This window comes from Phascolarctos cinereus, unplaced genomic scaffold (assembly GCF_003287225.1).
Source record: "Phascolarctos cinereus isolate Bilbo 61053 unplaced genomic scaffold, phaCin_HiC Scaffold_726;HRSCAF=1367, whole genome shotgun sequence".
NCBI lineage: Eukaryota > Metazoa > Chordata > Mammalia > Diprotodontia > Phascolarctidae > Phascolarctos > Phascolarctos cinereus.
This window is the reverse complement of record NW_027556098.1, coordinates 410095645-410112602: the sequence shown is the minus strand read 5'-3', so window position 1 is coordinate 410112602 and position 16958 is coordinate 410095645. Positions and strand designations below refer to the sequence as shown.

Below are 16958 nucleotides of genomic sequence, written 5' to 3'. Positions count from 1 at the left end.
TCAGATGAAAATTCTGGGAAGAAACTCACCAATTGAAGGAGGCAACTATAGGGATGGAGACATTCAAAGTGTGAGAGGCTTCAGGGAAGTGGTGGGGAAGTGTCCAGGAAGACAGGGGGCTGAATCCTCATTCCAGAAGTCTTTAGATTTATCAGACGTAAAGCTTCCATAGGCAGCTGGTAGCTCAGCGGATAGAAATTCTGAGTTCCGATTTGACTTCAGACACTTCCTAAGCTGCAGGACCTTGGGCAAAAGTTATTTAGCCTCTGTGGACCTCAAACTCCCCAATTTTAAAATGAGCACAATAAATCCTCTGAGGGTTGTGGGATATTCGTGGAAAGCTCTTAGTATACAGGTGGAGATGTATAAATGCTTATTCCCTTCCTCTACTGTGTTTCTTTGCTTTTGTATATTTGTCCTTTATCTATTCTAATGACCAATTTCATAATCTTTTGGGCAGCTAAGTAGCGCTGCAGTACATCAGGTGCTGGGTGTGAATCAGGAAGACTCCTCTTTTTGAGTTCAAATCCAACCTCAGACATTTACTAGCTGTTATGACCCTGGGCAAGTCACTTAACCCTGTTTGCCTCAGTTTCCTCATCTGCAAAATGAGCCGGAGAAGGAAATGGCAAACTGCTTCAGTATTTCCGCCAAGCAAATGTCAAATGGGGTCACAAAGTGTTAGAAACGACCGAACAACACTAACAAAACATTCTTTTGGAATATCTTTGATTTGTATGAGACTAAATAATTTCGTTAATTTATGTAGTATCGTTTTTTATCATGAACCATTAGTATTTCTCCATTATATAGATCTATCTTTGTATAAACAGTGTTTTGAAGTTGCAGTCAGGCAAGTATTTCAGGCATTCCATTATTTGAATGAAATTTCTCCTATTTCTTCCAGCTGCTTTGTTGCTAATGTAGAGGAATGCTGATTTATGCGAATTTATTTTATAGCCTGCAACTTTGTTAAACTTTTAATAAATGTTTATTGACGTTAGAAAGGATCTCAGAATAGAGAAGAGAGAATATCAGAGCTGGGAGGGCTCTTAGAACAGGGGAAGTCAGAGCTGGGAGGACACCTAGAACACTGAGTACCAGAGCTGGAAAAGCCTTCAGTAACCACGTGATAGAACTCATTTTACAGAGTTATTTTGCAGAATGAGGTCTAGAAAGGTGAATGCTCTTCGTAGGGTGAAGCAGCAACCCAAACAGGGCGCGGTCCCTTTAAGATCACTTCCCTCCAGCAGGAGGCCAGACCGGAAGTGGCTCTCTTTCCCCCTCCCTTCCCCGTGTCCACATGATCCGTAGAGGAAGTGACGCGAGGGGAGCCCGGGAGCTGCGGCGAGAGAGCGACAGCGGGGCCGCCGACGAGCCGCGGGGGTCTCCCAGCCGGTGAGTGGGGAACGGCGGGGCTCCCGGGGCCGCATGGAGACACGCGTGGCGGGGGCCCGAGGGAATGGCCCTGAGTGTGGGGGCGCAGGGCATGGCCCCCCAGGGGGCGTGGCGTCAGGGGGCGTGGCCTAGCTCGGAGGGCGTGGCCTGCGCGGGGGCGTGGACGCGGGCCTTGGGAGAAGCTGCTGGGGCTTGCTGGGCTGAGTCACCGCCGACCCTGGCCTGTCTTTTCCTGTAGAGACCCTCGAGCCGACGCGGGCGGCCGGGACCCCGGGACCGCCGGGCCAGAGGCATGGTGAGGACCCCGCTGGGGGGACCCCCTAGAGCGAGCGCCCGGCCATGGGGAGCGAGGGGCACTTGGGGAGGGGGACCCCCGACTGCAGGCGCCCAACGGGAGGGGGAGGAAACCCTAGACTGCAGGTGCCCGGATGTGAGGGCGCGGGGGCGGGGGGACCCCGAGTGCAGGCGCCCGAATCTGGGGGAGCCGTGGAAGACCCCGAGGAGCAGGCACCGGGCCCAGGAGGGGGACGGGAGAGACCCCAGAGTATAGGCGTCCAGACATGGGGGCACCCTGGAGTGCAGATTCCAGGACTTGGGGGAGCCATAGAAGATAATTTTGGGGACCCTGGAGTATAGGTACCTGAATGCCTAGCTTTGAGGGGAGCACGTCAGAGAAGGGGGGTTGGAAACCCCTGAGTGCAGGGTCCCACATACTAGGAAATCAGGGCCCCCCAGCAAAGAGGGAAGAGCCCGGGAGCACAGGCTCCGAGCTGCTTTGGGGGAAGGCCACACGGGAGGGGGCTGGGGACCTCGTGGTGCAGGTTTTCAGGTCTAGGTCAGGACATCAGTAATCCTGAGGGGAGGGGGAGGGGGACCTCGGGGTGCAGGTTTCCAGCTCTGGGTCAGGGGATCGGGAGTCATAGGGGGAGGGGAGCTGGGGACCTAGGAAATCGGGCCCCCGGTCCTGGGAGGGGGTTCCAGCAGTGCCAGCTGCAGGGGCGAGGGAGGTAGTCTAGCTTTTCAGCCTCCCCTCCTCTCCTGGCTGGTCAGGCCACCACGTTGGACTTAAAGTCTAAGGAAGAGAAGGATGCAGAGTTGGACAAACGTATCGAGGCCCTGCGGAAGAAGAATGCAGCTCTGATCCGGCGTTACCAGGTGGGTGGCCGGTCAGCCTTTCTCGGCTCCCATGCCCTGTGGTTCCCATCGGTGAGTCTCCCAGCCATAGCATCTCTGTCCATCTTCCAGGAGATTGAGGAAGACCGGAAGAAGGCTGAATCGGAGGGTGTGGCTGTGACAGGACCCCGGAAGGGGCGCCCTGCCGAGAAGGAGAATGTTGCTGTGGACATGGTGACAGGGCCCCAAGTCAGGGTGTGGGGGCTGAGCACTTGGGGCTGGGGAAGGGAAGTCTCTGGGAGCTCCTTGTGAAGTCTGGGGTCTGGGATTGTATTGCCAACTGGCTTACCACCTTCCCTTACCTGTCACCTGCAGGAGAAGACCGTGGGCTCAGGCCGTCGGCCATGTGCCCCTGCCCGGGCCCAGGGCAGCACCGGGAAGGGGGGCCGCAATGCCGCGCAGCGAGGAGGCCGGGCTGGTCTGGGCAGGGGTTCTAGGTTCTGGGAAGAAGAAGTGGTGATCTATGTGGAACCACCACCAGCACGAAGCGGAGGAGGCCGGGGCCGTCGAGGCCGGGGCCGAGGAGGGTCCGCTTACCCTTCTGGGACCAGCACGGCAGCAGGGGATGCCCCAGTCCCAGATAGGAGATCCAAGGTACTGAGTCAGGGAGAGGGCCTCCTCTCTCGAGCATCTCTGCTTCCCAGTTTTCTGTCTCCCAAGAAGATGTGGTCCTTTTCCTGGCCAAGGAAACCCTTCTGTATTTACAGGGGCCCCGCTCCATCACGTCATCTGCAGCACACTGCCCCCTTGATCATCCCCGTGATCAGTAATCTTCGGCTCTCCCTGTCACTGCCTGCTTCTGTGCTGATGCCCTCACAGCCCTGCTGCTCCCCCTCCCTTCTCCATCCATCCCTGCACCCTGTTGTCGTGCCTCGATTCCATGGGAGGCACCTGCAGTCATGGCCTCTGCTTCCTCTACTCTCCTCTGCTCAGCCCCTCGCTCTCTGGCCCCCAGCCTGCTGCTCTCTCCAGTCTGACCAGGGTCTCTGTCTTAGCTGCCAAGTCTGGGGGCCTTTTCTCAGGTCTCGTCCTGGCCTCTGGCCATCTCCCTCTCCTCCTGAGGTTTTCACCACGTTACTGTCCTCATACTCCTCCTGCTATTCAGATCATTTATAAAATCCTGTTGTTGTTGTTTTTTTCTTTTTGATGAGGCAGTTGGGGGTTAAGTGACTTGCCCAGGGTCACACAGCTAGTAAGTGTCAAGTGTTTGGTCTGAGGCCAGATTTGAACTCAGGTCCTCCTGACTCCAGGGCTGGTGCTCTACACCACCTAGCTGCCTCTGCCTATTTGGCTTTGAAAGCCCTTCCTGCCTTTGTAGTCTTCTTCCACCTTGCTCGTCCCCTCGCCTCCAGTGTTCTCTGCAGTCAGTGACACCGGTCTCCCAGCCGTTCCTCGCGTGAGATGCTCCATCTCCCGACTTTGGGCCTTTTCTCTGAGTGGACTCCCCCATACCTGTGATGCTATCTTTCCTCATCTTATCCTGCCTTTCCTTGACTTCCTTCAGGTCCCACCTTGTAAAAGAGGCCTTTCCAGTTCCCCTGGATGTTAGTGCCTTTCCTCTGAGACCCTCCAAGTTAGAGATCCCCAGTCTGTACTCTTATGTTGCTGGTGGTTTGCATGTTGTCATTCCCCGCCGCTGCCCCTCCCCCCAATTAGATTGTGAGCTTCTTGAGGGCAGGGACTGAGTTTTTACTTATTTTTTTTTTCTCAGGGCTCAGCACACAGTGGGCGCTTAATAAATGCTTGTTGATCTGTTAACTTGACCTGTTCCTTGTCTTTCCTCTTTCTTCCTCTGTTATCTTTTCTTTGGCTTGGATCTCCTGTCTCTTCTTCTGTGTTTCTTTTCTTATCTCTGTCTCTGGACCTTGCAGGAATGGGAGGAGCGACGTCGCCAGAATATTGAAAAGATGAATGAAGAGATGGAAAAGATAGCTGAGTATGAGAGAAATCAGCGGGTGAGTGGGGCCTGGGAGGGCTGGCGCTGGTGAGGAGCCCTGCTTGGTCCCCCCAGGCACTGACCCCTGCTTACCCTGAATTCAGGACGGGCTGCCTGAGAAGAACCCTGTCCGGAATTTCCTGGATGATCCTCGTCGCAGTGGACCTCTGCAGGAATCAGAGCGGGACCGTCGGGAGGGAAGCAGGCGCCATGGGCGGAACTGGGGTGGTGCTGACTTTGAGCGTGTTCGCAGTGGCCTGGAGCAGGAGCGTTATGTGGGTGCTAGAACCTGAGTGGAAATGGGGACCTTGGGGGTGGTGGCGCTCAGGGAGGAGCTAGGCCCTGGGCTATGGGTACCAGCAGTGAGGGAGCCTGGGGATGGGATAAGTGCTGGGCTGAGAAGGGCTGGAGCACGGGGGAGAGCCCGGGCGGAAAATGTACTGCCAGGCTGACTCCCTGGCTCTGGGGGAGGCTGGCAAAGAGCTGGGTCTGGGTCCTGGCCTGGGAGGATATTGAACCAGGGGGTAGGAGAAGGGGCGTGGCATTGGGACAGAGGGATGCTGGGCCCCCTGGGACGTGGCTCCATTGTTGCTATTTGTTGGAGAGAGCAGGGTCGTCGGGCAGGACCCGGTGGGGACATGACACTGTCCATGACAGGCCGGGAGCGGGCTGAATACCTGCGGTGGAAGCAGGAGCGTGAGCGCATTGACCAAGAGAGGCTGCAGCGGCATCGGAAACCCACGGGCCAGTGGCGTAGGGAGTGGGATGCTGAGAAGACAGAGGGCATGTGGGTGCTTGTCCCTGTCCGGAGCCACCTCTGCCCCCTACTTGGGGGCTTCCATTGCCACTTCTGACCCCTAGCCTTCTCTTCCTTTCTCATCTCCTGGTCACTTTTTTATTTCCTGGTCTCCTTTTTTTTAGTTAATACTCTTTTCAGTCCCTGAAAATCCACTTTCTCTCTCCCCCTTCCCCTCAATGTCTCCCCCCCCGCAATACAGAAAGAAAGAAAGAAAAAAGTAAAACCCTTGTTAACAACGTAGATAGTGAAGCAGTACAAATTCCTGGGATGGTGACATCCAAAACGCCCGTGTCAGTCTGTGCTCTGAGTCTGTCCCCTCCGTCAGGAGGTGGGGAGTGTGTTTTGTCATGAATCCTGGGGCATCCTGGTCGGTTGTTGCATTGACTATAGTTCCTAAGCCTTTCTAAGCTGTTGGTCTTCAGTCTTGTTAGTGTAGAAATTGTCCTTTGCTCTGCATCAATTCATAGAAGTCTTCCCAGGTTTTTCTGAAACCATTCCCTTCATCATTTCTTATGGCAGAGTAGCATTCCACAGCTTGTTCAGCCAGGTGATGGTCACCCCCCCAGTTTCTAGTTCTCTGACAGTATGAAAAGAGCAGCTCTGAATATTGTTGTACATATAGGGCCCTTTTCTCTTTCTTTGGTCACTTTGGAGTATAGACCTAGGATTAGAATGTGTTAGTGGGAAAGAGAGCATACGCAGAATATACCTTTGGAGGCGTCATTCCAAATTGTTTTCCGGTGTGGCTAAACCAGTATGCAGCTCCACCAACAATGTAGTCATCTGCCTGTTTTCCCACAGCCTCTCTAGCATCTGGCACTTTTTTATCAACTTTGATTGGTGGAAGGTGGAACCTCAGTGTTTTAATTTCAATTTCTCTAATTGTTAGTCATCTGGAGCATTTTTCCATGTGGCTCTTCATAGCTTGGTTTTCTTCTTTTGAAAACTGTTCATGTTCTTTGACCATTTGCCGATTTGGGGAATGAATTCTTATAAATTTGGATCAGTTTCCTGTATATCTTAGAAGTATGAGCTTTATCAGATAAACTTGCTGCAGAGATTTTTTTCCCCACTTATCTGCTTCCGTTTTAATTTTAGCCATTTTGGTTATTTGTTAAAAACCTTTAAAATTTTGTTTAATCAGAATTGTTCATCTTACCTTCTGTGATTCTCTTTGTCCTTTGTTTTATCATGAATTTTTCCTCTAACCATATATATATATCTAACTGGTAATTTCTTGCTTTTCTAATTTGTTTGTGATGTCACCCTTTATGTCTGACTTATGTGTCCATTTGGAACTCGGTGTGTGCTAGGAGGTGCTGGTCTCGGCTCCATTTCTGCTCAGAGGCTTCCCAGTTTTCCCGGCAGTTTTTGGTACGTAGTGAGTTCTTATCACAGTACTTAGGATCGGTCAAACACTGGGCTCTTGTGTTTCCTTCTGTGAATTGTTATACCTCATTTGTTTCACTGATTGAGCTTTCTGTCTCTCACCCCAGGACCAGATTGTTTTTGATGACTGTTGCATTGCGGTATTTTTTGAGAGCTGGTATGGCTAGGTCGCCTTTTTTTTTTTCATTATTTTTCTTGAGATTCTTGACCTTGTGTTTTAACAGATGTACTTTGTTGTTATTTTTTCCTTTCTCTATGAAGGAATCTTTTGGTACTTTGATTAACGTAGCACTGAACAAGGAAATCAGTGTAGGTAGTATTGTCATTTTTATTATATATTGGCTTGGTCATAAGCAATTCACATTTTTCCATTTATTTAGATGGTTTCATTCATGTAAAGAGTGTTTTATAATTTTATAGTTCCCGGGTGTGTCTTGGCACAGGCAGACTCCCAAGTATTTTGACTGTCTGTAGTTACTGTAAATGGAACTTCTCTTTGTTTCTGTCTCTTGCTGCTGTATTTGGTAGGTAATTAACAGAAATGCAGACGATTGATTGATGTGAGTTTATTTGATTGTTCTGCAACCTTGCAGTTAATTTTTTAGTTGTCTCTTAGATCATCTAAGTAAATCATCACGTCATCTATAAAAAGGGCTAATTTATTTCCTCTGTTTTTAGTCCTTCCCTTCCTTTTGTTGCCGCCTTACTTCAATAGCTGCCATTTTTTGCATTATGTCAAGTAGTAATGGTGATAATGGACACTTTGGCTTTACCCCTGACGTTGTTGGAAGGGGCTGTAGGCTGTTATCTCCATTACGTACAGTGACTCTTGGTTTTAGATAAACGTTACTTCTGTTGTGTTATTGAGAGTCCATTTTTACTTCGTTGCCTTGTGTTTTTAACAAGAATTGTATCTTGTCAAAAGCTTTTGCTGAAAACTGTTGACATAAACATGGTTTTTGTTGTTCTTGTTATTAAGAAGGTAATTTATGTTTATAGTTTTCCTAATATTGAATCAGCCCTGCCTTCCTGGTATAAATCCAAACTGGTCATAGTGTATAATCTTTGTGATATGTTGCTGAGCTTTAATAATAGATGAATTAATTGTTGTATAAAGGTTTGACAGAATTAATTTGTGAATCCATCTGTTCTGCAGAATTTTTTCTTTGGGAGCTCATTTTGAGTTGATTTCTTTTTCTGAGATCATGTTTTGGTAAGCTGAACATTTTATATTTTTGTACCATCTCATTTAGATTGTGAAGGTTTTTTTGGTTCATAATTGGGCAAAATAGTTTCTAATAATTTCCTTCATTTGTTATGAATTCACCATTTTCATTTTTGATGCTAGTGATTTGTTTATCTTTATTTTTAAAAATCAAATTGCTTAATGGTTTATCTATTTTGTTGTTGTTTTTTTAAACGACTCCTAGTTTTATTTAGTAATTCACTGAGGGTTTTGCTTTCAATTTTGTTCATCTCTCGCTTTTATTTTCAGGATTTCTGTTTTGGTATTTAATTGTGGTTTTTAGTTTGTCAGTTTAAATTTTTTTAGTTGCATGCCCAGTTTGGTGATATGTTCTTTTTTTAATTGATGAAAGTATTTAGAAATATAAATCTTCCCCTAAGGACTACTTTGGCTGCATCTCAAAAATTTTGGTATGTTTCATTATTGTCGTTCACTTTAGTGAAGTCATTGATTGTCTCTGTGGTTTGTTAGGATAGTTATTTAGTCTCCAGTTAATTTTTAATAGTTTCTACAGCGGCCCTTTATTCAGTATAATTTTATTGCATTGTGGTTTGTGAAAGAAGCTTTTAATATTTCAGGTTCTTTCCATTTGTTTGTGAGGTTTTTAATGCCCTGGTCAATTTTATAAAGATTCCATGCACAGCTGGGAAATATGTACACTCCTTTAATAATCTCCACGTGTCTGTTGTATCTAACTTTTCTAAAATTCTCTTCAGGTCCTTAACTTTTTTATTTTCTGACTAGATTTAAGTAGGTCTGAAAGGGGCACATTGAGGTTCCTTAGTATTATAATTTTACTCTATTTTTCTTTTTTCTTTAAGCATTTATATGCTGTGCTATTTGATTCCTTTATCTTTAGTATTGGTATTAATTAATTGTCTGTGATGTCTTTCAGCAAAATGTAGTTTTCCTGTTTGTCTTTTTTATAAGATAAATCATATATAATGTTATTTTTTTGTCTTGCCTTGTCTGAGATCCTAATTGCTTCCCCTGCATGTTTTTACTTCAGCTGAAACATGGTGGATTTTACTCCAGGCCATTATTTTAAGTTTGTGAGGGCCTTGATGTTTCAAGTATGTTTCTTGTAAACAACGTGTTGGTGGATTCTGCTTTGTAATCCACTCTTTTATCCTTTTCCGTTTTATGGGAGAATTCATCCCATTTCTCTTAACAATTGTCATCATTAATTGTTTATTTCCCTCTATCCTGTTCTCTTATGCTTTTCTTTCTCTTGCCCTCCCTCCTTCTTTTCCCACTTAAGAAGAGGGTAGTGAGAGAGGGAGATGTGCCCAGCCCCCGAGCTTGAGGCTGAATGAAATCCGCCCTTCTTCCTTCAGCTCTCTCTCTGCTCTGCAGCCCACTCACAGGTTCTTATCCTTTCTTTTCTTTTAAAACCCTTCTTTGTGATCCATTCTCTATAACTAGAGTTTGGTTTGCTTAGGAATAACCCCTCTTACTGTCCCCTCGACGTTATCCTCTTTCTTTCCTGTTTCCTTGCTGAGTGAAATACATTTCTGTGCTGATTTCTGTGTGTTTCCCTCCTTTGACCATTTCAAATGAGAGTGAAGTTCAAGTGTTGCCTGTAAAATAATCCAATTCTCCCTTACCCCCCCCAGTATAATTCCTTTCTTCCCCCTTTCCTTTCCTTTTTTTTTTTTTAAGTCTAGAAGCTCTTGAATTTTGGCTGTGATGTTCCTGAGAGGTTTCATTTCCTTTAGGAGGTGACAGGTAGATTCTATTTTCGCTTTTAAGAGATCTTAGCAGTTTTCTTTTATGATTTCTTGAAACATGGAGTCTAGAATTATTTTTGTCACTGCTTTCAGGGAGTCCATTGACTCTTAAATTATCTCTCCTTGTCTGTCTTCCACATCATTTATTTTTGCTATGAAATGTTAGATCTTCTCTTTTTTCAGCCTTTAGACTTTAATATTTCTTGTGTTCTCGTGGAGTCCTTGGCTTCTATTTGGTCCGTTCTTGTTTTCAGGGAATTTGCTTTCTGGGCAAGGTTTTTCCTTTCCAGTGCATTCTTCCAAACTCTCATTTCTTTTCCCTCTAGTCCTTTCATTGACAAAAACATTTTAAAATCTTTTTCTAAGAGGCAGGTAGGTGGCGCAGTAGATAGAGCACTGGCCCTGAAGTCAGGAGGACCTGAGTTCAAATGTGTCCTCAGACCAGATACTTGACACTTACTAGCTGTGTGACCCTGGGCAAATCACTTAACCCCAGTTGCCTAAAAAAACCCCCCAAAAACCCAAACCACAATGGTTGTACCAATTCGCAACTTCACCAACAATGTACAGGTGTTCCTATTTTTCCACAACCTCTCTGACATTGACTATTTTCATCATTTGTCATCTTTGCCGATTTGCACAGTATGAGGTGAAACATCATGGTTGTTTTCACTTGTATTTTTGTTATTATTAATGATTTGGAACATTCTTTTATGCGATTGTTAATAATTTGCAGTTTTTCTGAGAATTATTTCTTCTTATCCTTTGACCACTTATCTGTTGGAAAATGCTATTGGGGGTGTGTGTACATGTGTTTGTGCACACACATGTATATAATGTGTGTATACATGTGTTTACACACATATATACACCTGCTGTTTATTTATATATATTGGATACCAAACCCTTATCAGAGATATTTAATACATAGCTTTTTTTTTCCCATTCTGCTACTATTAATTTGTCTATGCTTTTCGGTTTCATATAATTCAAAGTACCTTCTGTTTTGTAATTGCCTCTGTCCTTTGGTTGTGAATACAACTACACATACCTGGGAGAGGTATATTATTTATTTCTCTTCTATTTTTATAGTATGACCTTTAATATTAAGGTTATGTATCCGTTTAGAATGTATTATGGAATATGGTGTAAGATGTTAGTCTAAGCCTAACTTCTACCAGACTGCTTTCTAGCTTTCCCAGCATCAGTTTTTATCAAATATGGAGTTCTTTTCTAAGTGATTTATGTTTTCTTGTTTATCATAATCCATTGATTTTTTAAAAATAAGTTTTTAATTGATGTTTTCTCTTTCAAGTTCATTGACTTTTATAATTATCTCTTCTTGATCTGTCTTTTAGTTATTTTTGATATGAAATACCCTAAATTTTTTCTTTCTCTTTTTTTTTTTTGTCTTTTGACTTTGTTTTGGTGGGGTTTTTTCAGGCAATTGGGGTTAAGGACTTGCCCAGGGTCACACAGCTACTAAGTGTCAAGTGTTTGGTCTGAGGCCGGATTTGAACTCAGGTCCTCCTGACTTCAGGGCCAGTGCTCTTATCCCCTGAGCCACCTAGCTGCCCCGACTTTGTTTTTAATATGTCTTTTTATCTCATGTGGTCATTAACTTCTGTTTGGTCTTAATTTTCGAAGAATCTGTTGCTTGGGTAAGGCTTTGTGCCTCTTGTGCCCAGCTGTTATCTTTCCAATTCATTCTTCCATAATTCTCATTTCTTTTCCAGTTTCCCTCTTCTGTTCTTATATCTTTCCCAGTGCCTTCCTTTAGTACTCTCATTTCGTTTATAAAATAAGTTCTAGCCCTTTCTAAACTCTTGATTCATCTCTTCCAGAAATTCTGATTGAACTTGTGCTCAACCTGTGTTTTCTTGCAGACTTGCTTGGAGATATTTTCGTCATTTTCTTCTGGGTTTGTGTCTTTAGTGTCCCTGTAACCATAATAGCTCTTTCTGGTGGTATTTCTTTTGTTTCCTCATTCTTCCAGTCTTTCTGACTTGGACTTTCTGTTAGGGATGGACGCTGTGCATTTCTGGAGGGAGTATCTTGGCTGTGATTATTTTGTATTGTTTAGGGTTTTGTCTCAGGGTATTGAGTGCTGTGTTATTCTAGGAGGGACAGCTGAGCCCGGGGACCTGCAAGCTGTCAGTAGGCTCAAAGTGGTCTATTCTAGGGCAGAGTTTGAGCTCTGCTCCTTTTCTCAGCTCTGCAGGTTCCTTATTTGCCTTTGTTTCTGATCACCAGGCCTGTGGGCTTGCCTTGCCCCTGGTTGGAGCTCCAGTAGACTGGCTACTTCCTGACTCAGTCATAATCAGCCCTCTGCCCTTGGCTGTGGGTGTCCTCCCTCTGTTATTTTTCTGTTATTTTGCTGCAGCAGGTTCCAGACTGAGGTGGGGACTGGGTCTGAGACCCCACTCCTCTGGCTTCAGAGCCATGCAGCTGGACTGGCCCTTCTGTGTGAGCCTTGGTCCTCTTGTCCTCCCGCACAGCCGTGGCTCCATGGGTTGGACTTCTGCCCACACCTGGGCCCCATCGTCCGCAGACTTCTTGGTTTGTCTCCCTGAGATGACCTGGGCTGGGAAAATGACTTGACATTCCCAGTCTGGTCTTGGTCTGGTGTTTTTTATCTTAGTCTTTCTGGAGTAGTCCTGGGGAGAATGGCACTATCCTTCTTCCTGTTGCTCCGCCATCTTGGTGGGGCTCCCTTTCTCTTCTCTTTTCTGCTCACCTTCATGTCTTTCTCTTCCTTTTTTCTTCTTGCTTCCCTGCTCTGTCTTCACCTTATTCCCAGGCTGCTCTCTCCCACGTCCACACCCTCGCCTCCCACGCTCTGTTGCTCTGTCATGCCTTCCCCCATCAATCTTTTCTTGCTGAATTGGACCCTCTTCCCCCAGGTTCAAGGATGGCCCTAGCTCTGCCTCAGAAACACCCACGCATCATGGTGAGACCTGGGATGGCCTTCAAAGCCCTGGGCCTCAGAGGGATGGATGGGGGAGAGGAAGGGAGGGAGGAGTTTGTTCCAGGTGGAGGGTCTTGTCTCCACCCAGCCCCTTCTTCCCACAGATGAGGGCAGTAGCCGACCCCCGAAACCCCCAACCTTTGGAGACTTCTTGTCCCAACACAAGACAGTGTGTGGCAGCCGTAGGAGAAGAAAGACAAGCCGTCCCCGAGTCAAGGGGCCCCCTCGGGGCTACAGGTGGGAATCTTCTGACTGATTCATTGTCTCTGCCCAGGTTCTTTCCCCTGAAGATGGCTAGTCCTGGGATTACCATTTCCAGCCCCTGAAAGAAATTGGGTTTTAGTAATAAGCAGCCAGACCCCAGGGCTGAGTGAGGCCCCGTCTTTGGTGTGGGTGTTTCCATCTCCCTCTTCTCTGTCCCTGACTCATGCCTGCTTCCTCCAGCCACCATGATGACCGGTGGGAGCCCAAGGAAGAGGAATTGCCTGCTGCCCCCCCGGAGAAACCCCCAGTCTCAGAGCCGCAGGTAAGGAGGAGGAGGGAACACCCTGGGTTTCCAGATGTTGCAGTCTTTGAGGGGGAGGGCAAGGGAAGGAGTCAGGGACAGAGGAAGAAGACACAGGCCTGCTCTGCTTTTCTTACCCCCGCAGACTCAGACCCCCAGTGTAGCCCCAGAGCCCCCAGCTGCAGAAGAAACCCCAACTGCTGCTGACGAGGATGAGGACCAGTGGGAAGATGTGAGTGGTGAAGATGAGGAAGAGGATGGTGAGGAAGAGGATGCAGACTCTGGGGAGGAAGAAGAGGAGGAGGAGGAGGAGGAAGATGATCAGCAGCAGACAGGTGCTGGTGGCTCTGGGCAGGCCCCAGGACCTAAGCAGGCGAGTCCTGCCCCCGAGGTCCCAGCCCCAGCAGCTCCTGCCAGCCCCTTCTCACCCTCTGGAGGCCACCAGCCAGTGTCTGACTGGGGAGAGGAGATGGAGCAGAACTCCCCCAGAGCTGCCCTCCCTGATCCCGGCTCCAGCCCTGGTTCCACCCCCACAACAGAGGGGAAGTGACTGGCCCACAGGATGCATGACCTTGACCAAGAGATCCAGCTCCAGTGCACACTGACCCATTCCCCCCTGCAGATTGGAGGCTAGAAGGGTGCTCTTAGGGCTGATGAGGCCTTCATAGAGGATGGCTGTGGGTGGGAGGGATTGCTTCTCCAGATCATTCCGTCCTGCTCCTTCCCCACAGCCCCCATGGTCAAGTTCGGGGTCGCTCAGCCCAGTAACTGGGGAGGGAGGGGAGATCGAGGGAGAGTGGGGGAGGGGAAGGGGGTTGGTGCCCTTAGGGAGTGGGGGTGGTGGATTCATCCCTTAGCGGTGCAGGTCACTTTCCCTAATGCTTGGATCTCCTGTCCCCTGTGGTATGGAAGGGAAGGGCCTTGTCCCTTCCCTTCTTTCTGTGTCCCTGCCCCTCAAACCTTAATAAAGGAGCCGATTGTAAATAAACGTGGATGCTTCCTCCTGCCCTGTTTTTGGGGACATCTTGGGCCCAGTCTAGGTGCTACGTGGTGGGAGGCTTGGGCGAGGGTAGTTTTGTCTTCTCATTCATCCATTCATTCATTCGCTGTGGCCCTGGTTCCTCTCCTTGTCAGCCTGAAGGGTGGAGATGGGGAAAAGGGTTGGGGTGCTTGGTTTCGGGGGCCAGTGGAGGACGGAGTAAGGCAGGTGAAGGGCCTGAGAGCCCGGGGGGGCGGGGCCCAATTAGGAGCTAGAGGGAGGGGTGGGGTTAGGTTGTCAGTTTCAGCAGGGGGCGGGGCTGGGGCTCGGGTGAAGGCCCGGTTATAGACCGGGTTTGAAAAACGATGGGGCGGGGGTGGGGCGGGACTAGACCCCTCCCGGGGGGTAGAGCTGGAGCCGGAGCGTCAGCGAAGGGGCGGGCTCAGAACGCGGGGCTCAGGCTGGGGGCGGGGCTCGGGGGCGGGCTCCGGAGGCTGCGGGGCCGCGGGCTCGGGATCGGCTCGGCATCGGGTTCGGCATCAGGTTTGGGCGCGGGCGCGTGCGGAGCAGCGGTCCGGGCTCCCCGCAGGGATGCGCGGCGGCGGCGGCTGCGGCGGTGGCGGCGGCTGCGGCGGCGGGGCCTCGGAACCCGAGCCCGGGTTCGAGGCGGTGGGGAGCGAGGCCCCCGCGGGCCGCTGGCTGCGCCTGGCGCCGGTGTGTGCCTACTGCGTGTGCGTATCCCTGGCCGCCGCACTGCTGGCCGCCTACTATGGGCTCGTGTGGGCCCCCGCGGCGCCCACCCGCCTCGCCGCCAGCCCTGCGCCCCCGGGCGCCTGTGTCCGCCCCGCGGCCCCCGGGCCCTCCTGCAGCCCCGCGGCGCCCGCCGCACTCGCCGCCCCCGCAGCCGCGGGCCAGGCGTCCGGGCCCCGCTCCCCCCCGCAGCTGCCGCCCGGGATCCCGCGCCGGAGCCGCCGCCGCCGCCGCTGGAGCCGCCGCGGCCGCACCACGAGCCCCGGGTAGATAGACGAGGCGGCCGCGCGCGCCCGGGCCTGGCCGAACCGAACCCCAGCTCCACCTGCCTCTGCCACCGCTGGAGTCCTGGACCTCGGAACCGCCGGACGTGCGCCTGGACCGCTGCCCCCGCCGCCCCCGCCGGGCCCCTGACGAAGGATCCTCGCCAGGCCGGTGGGACGCCTCCCTCCATCACACCACCGGACACCCCCTCCCAGATGTGCACCTCCCACCCCTAGACACCCCCTCCCAGATGTTCGTCTCCCTCCCTCCCCCACCCCGACAGCCCCCTCCCAGATGGAAGCTCTCCCTTCCAGATGTGCCCTTTCCTCCCCCACCCCACCCCAGATGTGCAGGCCCCACACAATGGGGGATAGGGAAGAAGGGGGGGGCGGCCGCCCCCAAGCCGTCCCGGAGCCTTCTGAGATTCAGCGCCCCCCGCACCTGAGGACCCTTCTTGTCTACATAGCGGAGGCCCCCGGAGCCCAGCAGCTGGCCAGCCTCGACCTCCCTGAAAGGGAGGCCACCAGAGCTTCTCGGCGCAGTACTCCCCGTGGCGACTCCCCTGCCTCGTCTAGCCATCCCGTCTGGGGGTGTGTGTGTATGTGTGTATATGTGTGTGTACGTGTTTCCTATTTGGAAATAAATTCATTCATTCCCTGGCCTTCCTGCGTGTGAGCTAGTTTCAATGTCTGCGCCACCGGAGTCTGGGAGGGGGCTTCCCACCGTTCGCTGCCACTTCATAGCATCCCGGCCCCCCTTCAGGGGAAAAGATGCCATTTTCTAGTCATATGCAAGCCCTGGACTACGTTGGGCATCCCCTGGTCTCTAGCCTGGATGGGATTTGAGCGCCCAGTGGGGTCTTTAGCCTGAGATCTCGGGGTTCAGCACCTCTCCACTTGGAAAGGGGGGCTGGGTAGGAGAGCAGGTGAAAAGCATCCGGAGTGAAAGCAGGGGGTGCGAGGGGCCGAGTTAGATCCGGGAAAGCAGGCGACATTATAACGCAATGCCCACGTTGGGGGGAGATTGCTGACGACTAGGCCAGGCCTGATGGGGGTCGGACAATAAGGAAGGACTTCCGTGTTCGGCCTGGGTGGGAGATGGGCACTGGAGAGCGCCATCCTTCCAAGGCCTCCCAGCTACCTGATGCTGCCTTCTCACCTTCACCACCCTGGCAATCGTGAGCAGAATACGTTCTTAGAGATCTGCAAGCGCAGAGGAAACCTTGCTGAGCAATAAATTGTAGGATATAACTGAGATCATCAGGCCCAGCCCCCTCTCACCTTTTACAGACGAAACAGCTCGAATAAACTGGAAAGGTTTGCTGTTCAACAAGTGAGACAAGAAACGAGCTCGTTTGCTGCCTATGAAGGTGGAAGGCTGGGATGGCCTCCAGCTTTTTGGAGGATGAGGAGGCTGGAAGGACGCTGGGATGCCTGCCAGTCCCCCGTCCTCCCCTCCCCCACCCCACCCCACCCCACCCCTCATCTAGTGCTGGGCTGCCACAGTTAAAAGCACTGAAAGGATACCAGAGGGAAGGGTACTGCAACTGCTTTAAGTGGTAGGGGAAGGGACTGGGGGGGTGGCCCTGGGGTACATGGACTGTCTACCCCTCCCCCTCATCCCATGAGAAAAGTCACCCAAGTGATGTGCGGTGATTTTGACTTGGGGAAAATCGCTAAACCTCTCTGGGCCCCTGGGTTGCTCACGAACCGCACCCTCACCTCTGGCACCCCCACATTATGCGTGTGTGCAGTCTCTGGAGGGTTCCTCCCAGCCCCAAGCACCCATTCTGAACACAGCTGTAAGCAGTAGTAGTACCTG

General features: G+C 50.3%; 1 protein-coding gene across 2 annotated transcripts; it reads left to right on the top strand.

Moving 5' to 3' along the window:
- Positions 1-1290: 1290 nt before the first annotated feature.
- Positions 1291-14132, top strand: CCDC9 (coiled-coil domain containing 9). Of its 2 annotated transcripts, none has more exons than XM_020978447.2 (12): positions 1291-1398; positions 1637-1693; positions 2449-2553; positions 2644-2745; positions 2887-3165; positions 4443-4526; positions 4612-4782; positions 5119-5294; positions 12575-12621; positions 12744-12876; positions 13084-13165; positions 13290-14132. In XM_020978447.2, exons 2-12 carry the CDS (start codon positions 1691-1693, stop codon positions 13692-13694), a joined length of 1587 nt encoding a protein of 528 aa, XP_020834106.1. In that variant the 5' UTR covers positions 1291-1398; positions 1637-1690; the 3' UTR covers positions 13695-14132. The 2 variants fall into 2 exon arrangements, with proteins under 2 accessions (XP_020834106.1, XP_020834103.1); XM_020978444.2 differs by having other exon boundaries at positions 2644-2766.
- Positions 14133-16958: the final 2826 nt, after the last annotated feature.

Excerpts from the sequence above, each read along its gene's own strand:
- CCDC9 (XM_020978444.2), top strand. Across the intron at positions 2,767-2,886 it reads TGACAGGGCCCCAAGTCAGG|GAGAAGACCGTGGGCTCAGG; the intron begins GTGTGGGGGCTG and ends TGTCACCTGCAG. Across the intron at positions 12,622-12,743 it reads AGAAACACCCACGCATCATG|ATGAGGGCAGTAGCCGACCC; the intron begins GTGAGACCTGGG and ends TTCTTCCCACAG.